The sequence below is a fragment of the Pogona vitticeps genome, chromosome 3 (assembly GCF_051106095.1).
Source record: "Pogona vitticeps strain Pit_001003342236 chromosome 3, PviZW2.1, whole genome shotgun sequence".
NCBI classification, from domain to species: Eukaryota; Metazoa; Chordata; class Lepidosauria; order Squamata; family Agamidae; genus Pogona; species Pogona vitticeps.
In genome coordinates, this window is record NC_135785.1 from 55,959,334 (window position 1) to 55,971,576 (window position 12,243).

General features: G+C 43.3%; 1 protein-coding gene across 1 annotated transcript; it reads left to right on the top strand.

Moving 5' to 3' along the window:
• Nucleotides 1–2,246: 2,246 nt before the first annotated feature.
• INA (internexin neuronal intermediate filament protein alpha) lies at nucleotides 2,247–11,873 on the top strand. The gene is made up of 3 exons (XM_020790867.3): nucleotides 2,247–3,366; nucleotides 8,386–8,510; nucleotides 10,065–11,873. The coding sequence occupies exons 1-3, from the start codon at nucleotides 2,356–2,358 to the stop codon at nucleotides 10,363–10,365; spliced, it is 1,437 nt and encodes a 478-aa protein (XP_020646526.3). The 5' UTR covers nucleotides 2,247–2,355; the 3' UTR covers nucleotides 10,366–11,873.
• Nucleotides 11,874–12,243: the final 370 nt, after the last annotated feature.

Sequence of the window (12,243 nt, forward strand, 5' to 3'; positions counted from 1 at the left end):
GCCTTAGAAAGCATGACTAACAACAAGGCCAGTGGAGGTGATGGCATTCCAGCCGAACTATTTAAAATCTTGAAAGATGATGCTGTTAAGGTGCTACATTCAATATGCCAGCAAGTTTGGAAACCTCAGCAGTGGCCAGAGGACTGGAAAAGATCAGTTTACATCCCAATCACAAAGGAGGGCAGTGCCAGAGAATACTCCAACTATGGTACAATTGCACTCATTTCACACGCTAGCAATGTTATGCTCAAAATTCTCCAAGGTAGGCTTCAGCAGTATGTGGATCAAGGACTCCCAGAAGTGCAAGCTGTATTTGGAAGGGGTAGAGGAGCTAGTGGCCAAATTGCTAACATGCACTGGATTATGGAGAAAGCCAGAGAGTTCCAGAAAAACATCTACTTCTGCTTCATTGACTATGCAAAAGCCTTTGACTGTGTGGACCACAGCAAAGTATGGCAAGTTTGTAAAGAATTTAGAGTGTCTCACCACCTTATCTACCTCCTGAGAAATCCATATGTGGGACAGGAAGCAACAGTTAGAACTGGATATGGAACAACTGAATGGTTCAAAATTGGATAAGGAGTATGACAAGGCTGTATATTGTCTCCCTGCTTGTTTAACTTATATGCAGAAAACATCATGCGAAAGGCTGGACTGGATGAATTCCAAGACAGAATTAAGATTGCTGGAAGAAATATCAAGAATCTCAGATATGCAGATGATACCACTCTGATGGCAGAAAGTGAGGAGAAATTAAAGAACCTCTTGATGAGGGTGAAAGAGAAGAGTGCAGAAATGGTCTGAAGCTCAACATCAAAAATACTGGGATCATGGCCACTGGTCCCATCACCTCCTGGCAAATAGAAGGGGAAGATATGGAGGCAGTGACAGATTTTAGTGCAGAGGGTGCAGTAAAATGATAATTGCAGATGGTGACAGCAGCCACAAAATTAAAAGACACTTGCTTCTTGGGAGGAAAGCAATGACAAACCTTGACAGCATCTTAAAAAACAGAGACATCACCTAGCCGACAAAGGTCCAAACCGTCAAAGCTATGGTTTTTCCTATGGTGATGTATGGAAGTGAGAGCTGGACCATAAAGAAGGCTGACTGCCAAAGAATTGATGCTTTTGAATTGTGGTGCTGGAGGAGACTCTTGAGAGTCCCCTGGACTGCAAGGAGAACAAAGCTATTAATTTTGAAGGAAATCAACCCTGAGTGCTCACTAGAAGGGCAGATCCTGAAGCTGAGGCTCCAATACTTTGGCCATCTCATGAGAAGAGACCCTGATGTTGGGAAAGTGTGAGGGCAAGAGGAGAAGGGGACGACAGAAGACAAGATGGTTGGGCAGTGTCATCGAAGCTACCGACATGAATTTGACCAAACTCTGGGAGGCAGTGGAAAACAGGAGGGCCTGGCATGTTCTGGTCCATGGGGTCACGAAGAGTCAGACACAACTTAAGGACTAAACAACAAAAAGCAGCATTTATACAGGCAACCAAGCGTTTCTGCAGAAAAAGAGGGAGCAAGAGTGGGGTCAATTTTGCCTGCCACTGTTGCCGAACTGAAAGGAAAAATATCTTGCGCTTCTTGGGTCGGTCTCCAACCTTGAGATGCAGTAGGGAGCGAAAGGCTTACATCAGCACTGCGGCAAAGCGGACAGCTCCACCAGCGTTGACTCAAATCCCGGTAGCTACAGAAGACAAATAAGAATGTGACTCCGCAAGGCTACCCCAGGATAGCGGTGCTATAAACACTGCCAGATGTCTTCCATTCCTTTCCCTATTCCTTCAAGTGTCCGGAATCTTGCGATTTCAGACAGCAATCTCAAACCATCCCATCCTCTGATCGGCATTCTGGGTTGCTAGATATTAGTCACGGAGAACTCACGTTCTCATACACATTTGCCTCCGTTTTTCTGCAGTGATCCTCCCCACCTTCTTTTCACGCAGCACTCCCTAATTCCTGCCACTTTTTCTACGGCTGTTTCCCCCCAGCACCGATTCTCCCGAGATCTCCACCTACCGTCCTTAAAGCTCTCGATCTCGACTACTTTTTCCATCACTCGACCCCTCCACACCCCTTCATCCCTTCCCCCTGTCCCCTCATCCCGGGTAAACTGAGTGGGTAAGAGGTACCCCTGAAGCCCCTGGGGCTTAGGGTGGGGCTTGCCAGAGCGCCCCCAAGCTGCCTCGCGACATCCCTCCGCCCTCCCCTCCCCTCCCCACCTCCTCCTCCTCCCGACCGCGCCCTGAAAGCGCATCGGCCCCCGCCTTTCTGCAGCGCAGTCGGCGATCGGTCTCGCTCCACGGAAGACACGGAGGGCGCGAGGAGCTTCCCCGTAAAGCCGCCAGGATGAATTTCGGCTCGGATTCTCAATACTTAGCCTCTTCGTACCGGAAGATCTTTGGCGAGCCGCTGCGCTACTCCTCCCGCCTGAGCAGCTCCACGGCGGGCAGTAGCTACCGCTCGCAGTCCCTTTCCCGCAGCAGCTACGGGGCCTCGTACCGGCTGGCGCCGGCCGAGAGCTTGGACCTCAGCCAGGCGGCGGCGCTGAACGACGAGTTTCGGCTGACCCGCACCAACGAGAAGGAGCAGCTGCAGGGGCTCAACGACCGCTTCGCCGGCTACATCGAGAAAGTCCGGCAGCTGGAGCAGCACAACCGCCTGCTGGAGACGGAGCTGGGCGCGCTGCGGCAGCGCCACGCCGAGCCCAACCGCCTGGCCGAGCTGTTTCAGGGCGAGCTCCGCGAGCTGCGAGCCCAGCTGGACGAGACCGAGGCGGCGCGGGCGCAGGCGGCCCTGGAGCGGGAGCGGCTGGCCGAGGAAGTGCAGCGCCTGAGGGGCCATTGCGAGGAGGAGGCCAGGGTCCGGGCCGAGGTGGAGCAGGCGCTGCGCGCGCAGCAGCGCGACGTGGATGGCGCCAGCTTGGCGCGCATGGGGCTGGAGAAGAAGGTGGAGGCGCTGCTCGACGAGCTGGCCTTTCTGCGCAAGGTCCACGCCGAGGAGGTGGCCGAGCTGAACGCCTCGCTGCAGGCGCCCCCCTTGGCCGCCCTCGAGCCCGACGCCACCCGGGCCGACCTGACGGCGGCGCTGAAGGAGCTGCGGGGACAGTACGAGGGCCTGGCCGCCAAGAACCTGCAGGCCGCCGAAGAGTGGTACCGGGCGAAGTTCGCCAACCTCAGCGAGCAGGCGGCGCGCAGCAACGAGGCCGTCCGCGCCAGCCGGGAGGAGATCGGCGAGTACCGCCGCCAGCTCCAGGCGCGCACCCTGGAGGTGGAGAGCCTGCGCGGGGCCAACGAGTCCCTGGAGCGGCAGCTGCACGAGATGGAGGAGCGGCACAACGCGGAGGCAGCGGGCTTGCAGGTGAGGGGCGCCCAAGCCTTCCTTTTTAAAAACCCGAGTGCGTCAGCTGACGCCTCACACCCAGATCCTATGGATCGGGAGGGTGCCATTTCTAGTCCTCCCAGTGGTGGTGAATAGCAACTGCTATATTCGCCCAGCGTTTGCTTTGCTGGCAAGGGCTGGTGCGAATTGCAGACTAGCACCCCTACCCGGAGCCACACAATGTCCCCACACCCTCAGCAGAAGGGGAGTCCTTTTTTTCTGGTGTTTTTTTTCGACCAAGGAAGATTCTTGACTGGGATAGTCTGCATTTCACACCCTATATTTTGGGATGAGATGCCCTCCTATCCCCGCCCTGGCCCACAAGCTGCCCTTGCTTCCCACTCTTGTAAGCGGGCGAAAACGCAGCATGAATGAAGCAGTGGGCTGATGCCATACGTTATTTTGCACATCTTAGAGTTTTGCGTCTTAAGAAGGGAATGCTAATTCATGAACTCTCACTCATGCCAAAATAAGTGTTCATCTCAAAGATGCCAGAAGATCAAAGGTGGGATTTTTTCCCTTTAAACTACAAAATTCCCTTGGTCTTTCTTGCTACAGGGTTGAAGGGATTATACCCCAAAAGTTAACATTCCAAATCTCTGCACAATACTCTTTGTTTTCTATTTTTTAATTTTTATTTTATTAATACAACATAAACCTATTACTACACAAAGAACAATAAAAACAATAAAAAACAATAAGATACAATTTTACAAGTGCCCCCATCACCTTCAGGACCAGCATTAAACTTCATTCAATCCATTTTCTCTCCAAAATTTCATTGTTTCTTCCCTCGGTGTACCCCTTCTCTCTCCAAAATACATATTCCAAAAATACATTCCATGTTTTCTTAAATTCATCATTTTTCAATTCTCTATACCATTCCTCTAAACTAAATTACCATTTCTTCAGTTTCTTGCAAAAATTAATCTTGCAGCTGTAATCATTATTACTATTATTTTCTTTCAACAATTGATCCTTCTTAATCACATTCAATAAAGCAGTTAACGGAGACATTTGAATATTCAATCCAGTTATTTCAGATATTTAAGTTTTTTTAAATTTTTTTTCCATACTAATATATTTCTTCATTGAAAGTTCTCTGTTAAGAGAAGAAGCAGTTATCCAACTCAGTTTAACGTAAGTAGTTTTTTCAGTGTTCTTATCAGCTAAACATAATGCTAGTAAAAATGTTAATATTTTAAAATTTGTGTGTGTGTGTGTTCTGTGCTGTGAAGTTGGAACTTAGAGCAGCCCTAATAAGGCTTTCCAGATGAGTGAGATATTTAGGGAGTGGTTTTACTCACCCCGTTAAGTTTCCACGGCCAAGTGGGGAATCAAACTCTGTTCTCCAGAATTCTAGTCTGTCACTCTATCCACTATGCCACACTGAGAACCTTTTTATAAGGGGATATATAAAAATATAGAGAAGGCCAAATTCAGTTCTTTTATCTCAATCATTGCACAACAGGATTATGTATTTGTTTATTTATTTACAAGATTTTTTAAGCCGTGCCATTACCACTGGTACAACAGTATTAAATCCTGCTGCTCATATGGCTAGCTAAAGAATACTATTTATTTAAAATGCTGGCTAAACAGAAAGGTGTTTGCCTGGTGCCGAAAAGCCTAAAGTGTTAACAGAATTCCCTATCAATTTGATAGGGTAAGGTGTCTGACTGCTTGTGGGGCAAGGCAGGAGATAAAGGTATGTCTGAGACAAAGGTGCTGGGTCAGTACGAGTTCAGAAAACAGGCCTGTAGAATGCTATGAGACAGACTAAAGGACTGGAAGGTAAGATCCAAGTACTCCAGTGGTGGCCTCAGAAGAGTATGCCCTACTTGTAACCAATGGAGTACGGCGTGCACGAGCAGTGCTACCATGATGCACATACATGTATTTATGCTACCATGTATGTTTAGTCTGCCCAATGGCACAGCATAACATTACAAAAGAATAAGGGTAAAAAAGGAAAGAAATGATAAAGAGTGATAAATTAGGTGTTGAAGGCACAAGTAATAGCAAATAACTAAATATTTTTTAAAAATATAAAGATAATGTGAAAGTCAATATATAGGTATCTATTACCTGTGATTTTTCTTTCCAAAAAAGCTAGCTCCTTCCCACTTATATGTTTATTGCCCGTGTTGCAAATGTTTCTGTATAGGACTGTGTTCAAGTACAGATTCCACTTCTGTTAGGGTGTGAAGGCACATCTGCTTTGCACTCTCAGTCTCTTTTGCACAGATAATTTTGCACCATGGGTTTGCTGGGAACACCTGCCCTATGTGAGCCACATTCTGGTGTACTGCTTAACACAACTGTGCGTAACTGTCTGAAAAGGTGGTGTTAGCATTGAAACATCACTGTCTGAATGATACTAATTCTCTTGCAACCTTTTCTGGTCAATCATACCATATTTCAGGATGCTCCGTACAATTCCTCTTCAGTCTTATTTTCCTTTTCTTCATGCTGTGTGGGAGAAAAGGACATAAATGCAGCCTGAACTGCAACCGGGGGGGGGGGGGGGGGAGGGAAGACACACACGAAGAACCATATCTCTCTCCATGGTGCTGAATATTTCATATTGCAAAGGTTCCTCTGCTATCCGAGACCTTAAAAATTAGGAGGATATGGAATATGGTGTTTTACCCAAATTGAGTTCATTGTTAAATGATTTAATTATGAAATGACTTACTTATAAATATGCAGAGCAGTATTTTATTGTCCAATTATGAAGTGCATGGGTAAACAGACTCTCTGGTACAGCAGGCTTCCTGTTGCAATCAGCTATGGGACTGATCTCCCAACCAGCATGTGAACAGGCATACACTAGGACTGCCAGAGTAGAGGAAACTACCATGATTGCCATTTCCCTCTCTTTTTAAGGAATTGGAGACAGGCCATTACCTCTTGGATTTTAATTCTATTACTATGATGTACCACCATATTAATTTGCATGGTTTAGTCTAGATTCTAATAAGGAGGTAGTCCAAAGGATACAGAGAGCATATTGTTAAAATAAAAATTCTATATGGGATATAATACTGAATTTAATGAACCCTCCAGTTTATGAATGTGGGATACTGCGCTTCTGTACCCCTGATTCAAAAGGACAGGAAGCGGCCTGATGTTGCTGCACAATATTGAGCCCATATTGCCAGCAGGAAAAAGGATGTAAGCTTTACATAGCGAAGGGCAGCCTGAATGCTAACAACATCAATGGCAGGGGCCACAATAGTTTACAGGATACCTTCTTGTGTTTACTACCATTCACAAAGTAACACCATGCAAGGGAAAATCCCAGGAACTGACTCCTTTTTTCATCACACAACCACTTTTCACCCAAATGCAAAACAATCATGAGGGCTACTTTTCAACAAGTGTGAATGATAGTGAGCAGAAGAGGTTTCCCAAATATGGCACAAAGCAAGAACCAGATCCCTGAAAAATCACTGGCCAAAATCTTGTTTTGTAGTTATTCCAGTGGAAGAGAAATGGTGTAACTTGTAGCAGCTAATTGCTTCTTACAAATGAAAACTTGCTTGGCTTTCTCAGTATGCCAGTCAAGTAGCTTGGCACACAACAAGGAATCCAAGCAGGGAGTTGTTAATTAGTAGCAGTCAGCTACTGCAAGTTAAGCCATTTCCCTTCTGGCAGTGTAACTATGAAATTGGATTTTGGCTATTATTGCTGCACAAGCATGCAGCACAATGGGGTGCCTCAGTCCAATTCAGCATTCCATAAGGCAGTTTAAAAACTCAGGGGATCCCAAATAAAAAATTATAACTTTAAAACTGAACCTTGGATCAGCAGCAGATCCTTCTTTATGAACATTTGTGGACTTGAGGACAGATGTACAGTATCACTACAGGGCTATCACTACTGCTTGATTAGCAGTCACAGTTCATTTTCATTCATCCTTTTCATGTAATAAAACCACTGCTGGAAATGGAGCAGATCTAATCTCAACAGTGTGGGTTTAAAGTCCAGCTCTGTTATGGATGCACTGGTTACTTAAAGAATTTAATTTCCTCACTTTTAAAATTAGACTAATGGCATAGTACTTAGGCTGTTGTTCTGACCAATGACTTAAGGCACATACACAAGTGTGCACATATAGGAAGATCTGATGGTGCTCCTTGCACATAGTATACTTGAGACTGACTTGGTCAACTATATTGGGGAGACTATAGTGCGGTGAGATGGGTGGAACACTTAGCAGCATCTCCAATTTGTTGTTGTAGTAGTCCAATATGAACGACAATCTTCAGATGTTAATAATAGAAATAATAGAGGTCACTTAAGGAGATTGTTTATAGATCATGGTGCTGCTCCAAGCCTACAGTCTATGCTGCTATATACTAAAATAATTGAGCAAGCAAAGTTGGCTTAGGTCAAATCCCCCACTTCTCTAAACCAACTTATTATTTTGCGATGCAGGCAAGGTCATCCCTTCCATCCATGATTAAACTATTGAATTGCTGGATAGCTCAATGGTTTAGTTATCTGGCTCTGGCTGTGGAACCAGAGGTTGGCAGTTCACTTTCCCATTGTTCCTTTTTGACAGGGACTGGACTCAATGATCCATTGGGTCCCTTCCAGCTCTGACAGTTCTAAGGTTATTTCCTGGAATAAGGTATTTGCATGTTCTGGGAAACCAAATTATCTGTGGGTTGGTCAGCTTTTATAATTGAATAAATATGAGTGTAGATATCTTAAAACACCAATTCTGACTTCTGATGTAATGATTCTGTTTTCCCTGTCCTAATATAGCTGCTTAGAAAATGAAAAGAGATGCATTTTCTCCTAATAGCTCACTATTTTTTCATATGTCTTACTTGGAATTTCAGTTTGTCTTGGAGTTACAATGGGTCTGTTGCAATGAATTAACAAAGCCTCATTTTAATCTTACTGTGTGGTTTTAAAAAAAGTTACTTGGCAATATCTTTCACTTTAAAATACTGTCTCTTTAATCTTCATATCCTGAAATTACAGGACACTATCAGCCAGCTAGAGAATGATCTGAGAGACACAAAGAGTGAGATGGCTCGACATTTGAGAGAATACCAAGACTTGCTCAATGTCAAAATGGCACTCGATATAGAGATAGCAGCATACAGGTAATAGTAGTTGTCAGATTTTGTTCATTGTTGTCCAAAGCTATTTAGTCAGTCTATAAAGCAGAAGGGGGCAGTATGTGGCTTATCAGCTGAATGCATTTCTTAAGGGGTAAAATGCAGCTTCCAACATTTCTGGGCCTCTGGTACCCTTCTACAAATTGGGGTGGTGGTAGTCAAAAATTCTACTTGTGCCCTCTATAAGGCTTGAATAGTAATTTTACCATGTTTTGACAGGCCCTGGCACACCAGGCCCCCCAGGACATTTTTCTTTTCAAATTTGCTGTTGGAAGGAACAAGGAGAATTTACCAACATTCCCCTAATTTTTTCAAAGAATTTTTGTTGTTGCTTTGGAGAGTATGGCAGTCATGGGAGTGGTTGTCACTGTGGGTTCCTCTAGACTTTTGAAGATATCACACACACCCCTTTGTGGTAAAATGCAGGAAGAGTGGATATATTTTGGTTTCTATGAATCAAACAGAAATTGCTGTGCTTAAAGACTAACAATCTATTGCAACATATACTTTTATTGTTTTTTGTGTGTGTTCCAAATCTGGCTTGTATCGTGCATGTGCACTCTATGTCTTTGAGGATTCTATATGTGACACAGAAGCACAACTACCATTCGGAAAGTACTTCATTGGTGGCTTGTCTATTCTGAGATTTGTCAGTGCTTCTAAATGCTGCCATGTATTTAGCACTGTTTCTGTTTGCAGAGTAAATGGATTAGCACACATACAGATTGCCCAGCCTTTGGGAGACCCATTTGTTCATGTCCCTGAAGTACTGCCCAGCACCATCCTTATTCTTCCACATCAGTGTTGGCTAGGGTGCACCTCAGTGCTCTTTCACTGCCCTCATTGTGTTCCAGACTTTGGGAGACCTAAGCACATTTGGACGGCCAGGAAATTTCAGTCATTTAGGTTTCGGTATGGGGGAAAGGTAATCCAAAATCTAGAGGCCTTGATCCTAAGAATATAAGGTATAGGAAATAATATTTTACAGCAATGAATGTTTCTAATCAATTACATTTATTTTTTCAGATGGGTGAGTCCATCAGTGTCTGTCTGAGGCATTTATTTTCCATTTCTAGTAAGCTGATGTAGATTTGAGGGGAGCATATTGTGGCCCACTAGTTACTGTTGGATGTAACTCATTAGTCTTAGTCTAGATGGGTGGCATATAAATGCAATAAATAAATAAATAAAATTGCCAGTGGTAAAGCATTCTAGGAATTGTAGTCTAGCAACATCTGGAAGGCTATACTTTAACCACCTTTGATGTACAATTACAGTAGTATGAAATTCTCCACACACTTTTTTTATTTCTAGGCTCTGGCAAGTGACATTTAAGCTAAAATTATATACCCACATTTGGGAGTAAGCTTATTTGAACTTTGTTGGGTTTATTTCTGAGTAGCCCTTATACACTGACACTATAAGAGCCATTTTTAAAATCTTAACCAGCACACTGATGGAAGTGCTCATCCATAAATGTGATTAATCCTGCTGGAACATCTGTTATAGATATAACCTGTTATTCTGTGGTATTTACAGGAAACTCTTGGAGGGTGAGGAGACACGTTTTAGCACTTCAGGCATCAACATCTCATCTCTGAATCCACTTTCCAATCCTGTTTATTCCTTCCAACCGAGGCTCTTCAGTTCGTCTGTAGTTAGCAGCTCCAAAATATCCCCTACTCTTTCTGTTAAGAAAGAGGAGAAAGAGGCTAAAATGGCCTCAAAAGTCTCATCGAACCAAGCAGGGGAAGCCTTTGCTGAAATGATTGAGGAGTATATAACATCCACGAAGAAAATTGAACGAACAAACCTGGAAGAAGGGAACTCAAAAATGTAATTCTTGATCTTATATACAGTTAGCCTTTAAGGGGGAACAATACAGCTTTTAGATATTTCAATTGCCTATATCTGAAATAAGGTGCTTACCAGCTCATGTACACACAACATTCTAATGTTTCACATTTGTAGATTTAATTCAGTAGCAGCACCATGTTTAATGTTTGTGGAAGAAATAAAAAATGGAGAGGGCATCTGAAGTAAAAGTATTTGGCCAGTAGCCTAGTTGTACAGTAATCAACACAGTTTCTAAATTAAAATCTAACCATTGCTAAATTAAGCACAGTGCAACTAGAAATAATCACTAGAAGCTACTAACAGAGTTCTATGCCACACTATAAGTATGGACAAGCTTGTTGCACCTATCCACAAGGTTTCTTGTTCAACTATGACTAACACATGATGAAAGGGCATATATCTTCGTTATTTTAAGATTGTTCAAAATTGTCTGAAACAAGCCAAGCCTGGTGTATTCTTCCCCTTTAAACAAAATCTACATGGTCAAATAAGTCTTAGGACTCTTCTATAGACTGATGCATGTTAAGCCATTTTTTGTGATTACCTGATCAGCCACTGTTGATCTGTTTTCTCTTGTGCCATATACTAAATGTTTAGAATCAATAGTGCCGGCTATTGAAAAATAATCAAAAGAAACATGTGCTGTCACTAGTTTCCAGATTTTAGCCTTAACCTTGTATCAAAATGAAGCTAAAAACTAAAAGCCACACTTGGATTATCTAGAAACACAGTTTCCTAATGTTGTTTCAAAAGTTGTGATTTCTTCAGCTTAGTCACAGCTGATAATTTACAAACATAGCTATCCAGCCTTTTGATTCACCATTAGTAAAGGAATGTAGAATGAATGCCAGCTGTGTATTCCTCTATAACAAGCAATAGGATTTATGTGTGTTGTACCAAGAAAAGATTTGTTAAAGGGGGTTTCCTTCATATATTTTCTTAAATATATTCACAGCTGCATGTTATCCTCACCGGTGAATCATGATGGTTCTTCTGGAAATGATGTAGCTGCACACCCACACACATAACTTCTATCTGATAATAAAAAAACTGGTGCTGTAGGGCGATAAATGGAGTTACGTTTCTTAATACACTGGCAAACAGAAATCACAAAAAGAGCAATCACAAGGAGAAAAGATTTACATCAACTGTTCATCCTTCCACTCACCTGTAAAGAGAGTTCTGATAAGGTAGAAACACTTTTTCCATCAGGATCTAACACCTCTAGTCTATCTGATTATGTGCCAAGTTTTGTATAGAATTTACTATTGTAGATTTTCTTTCAATGCCTTAAAATTGCAAGCAAAATTACTTTCTGCAGAAGCTAAAGACTGTGTGTTCTGTGATGTGTTTGCACTGATGCATCTTGCCAAAAGATTTGATAATAAAAACCATTACTTCTTATCTGACTGCAATAGTTCCCTGAACTAAGAGAAACTGTTTACTCACTCTTTATTCTGTAAGGCACAAATAAAAAATTATATGACTTTAGCAAGTCTGTTTGTCCTTTGTGGAATGTTGATTTGCGATATTTGCTGATTTATATATCTAATTGTGAGGAGGTGCAGGCACAAATCCCTAGAGAGCTGTCTGGCCTGAGCGCACAGAAGGGTATGTTTCCTCAGCATCAAGCTGGTGGGAGGGAGCCCATGCAGCTGAAGGAGAGTCTGTTCCCTGATGAGAGACAGCTGGAAGAGGAGGGAGGGTCAAGGAGAATAAAAGGGCAGGAGGTGAGTGCAAAAAAAGAGAGGTTACTTACCTGTAACCATGGTTCTTCAAGTGGTCATTCTGTGAATTCACACAAAAGGGTTAACCAAGCGCCAGCGTTGGTCCTCTCCGAATGTTCTCCAGCTGTAAGAGA

Excerpts from the sequence above, each read along its gene's own strand:
- INA (XM_020790867.3), top strand. The coding sequence starts at position 2,356 with ATGAATTTCGGCTCGGATTCTCAATACTTAGCCTCTTCGTACCGGAAG. Across the intron at positions 3,367-8,385 it reads CGGAGGCAGCGGGCTTGCAG|GACACTATCAGCCAGCTAGA; the intron begins GTGAGGGGCGCC and ends CTGAAATTACAG. Across the intron at positions 8,511-10,064 it reads ATAGAGATAGCAGCATACAG|GAAACTCTTGGAGGGTGAGG; the intron begins GTAATAGTAGTT and ends TGGTATTTACAG.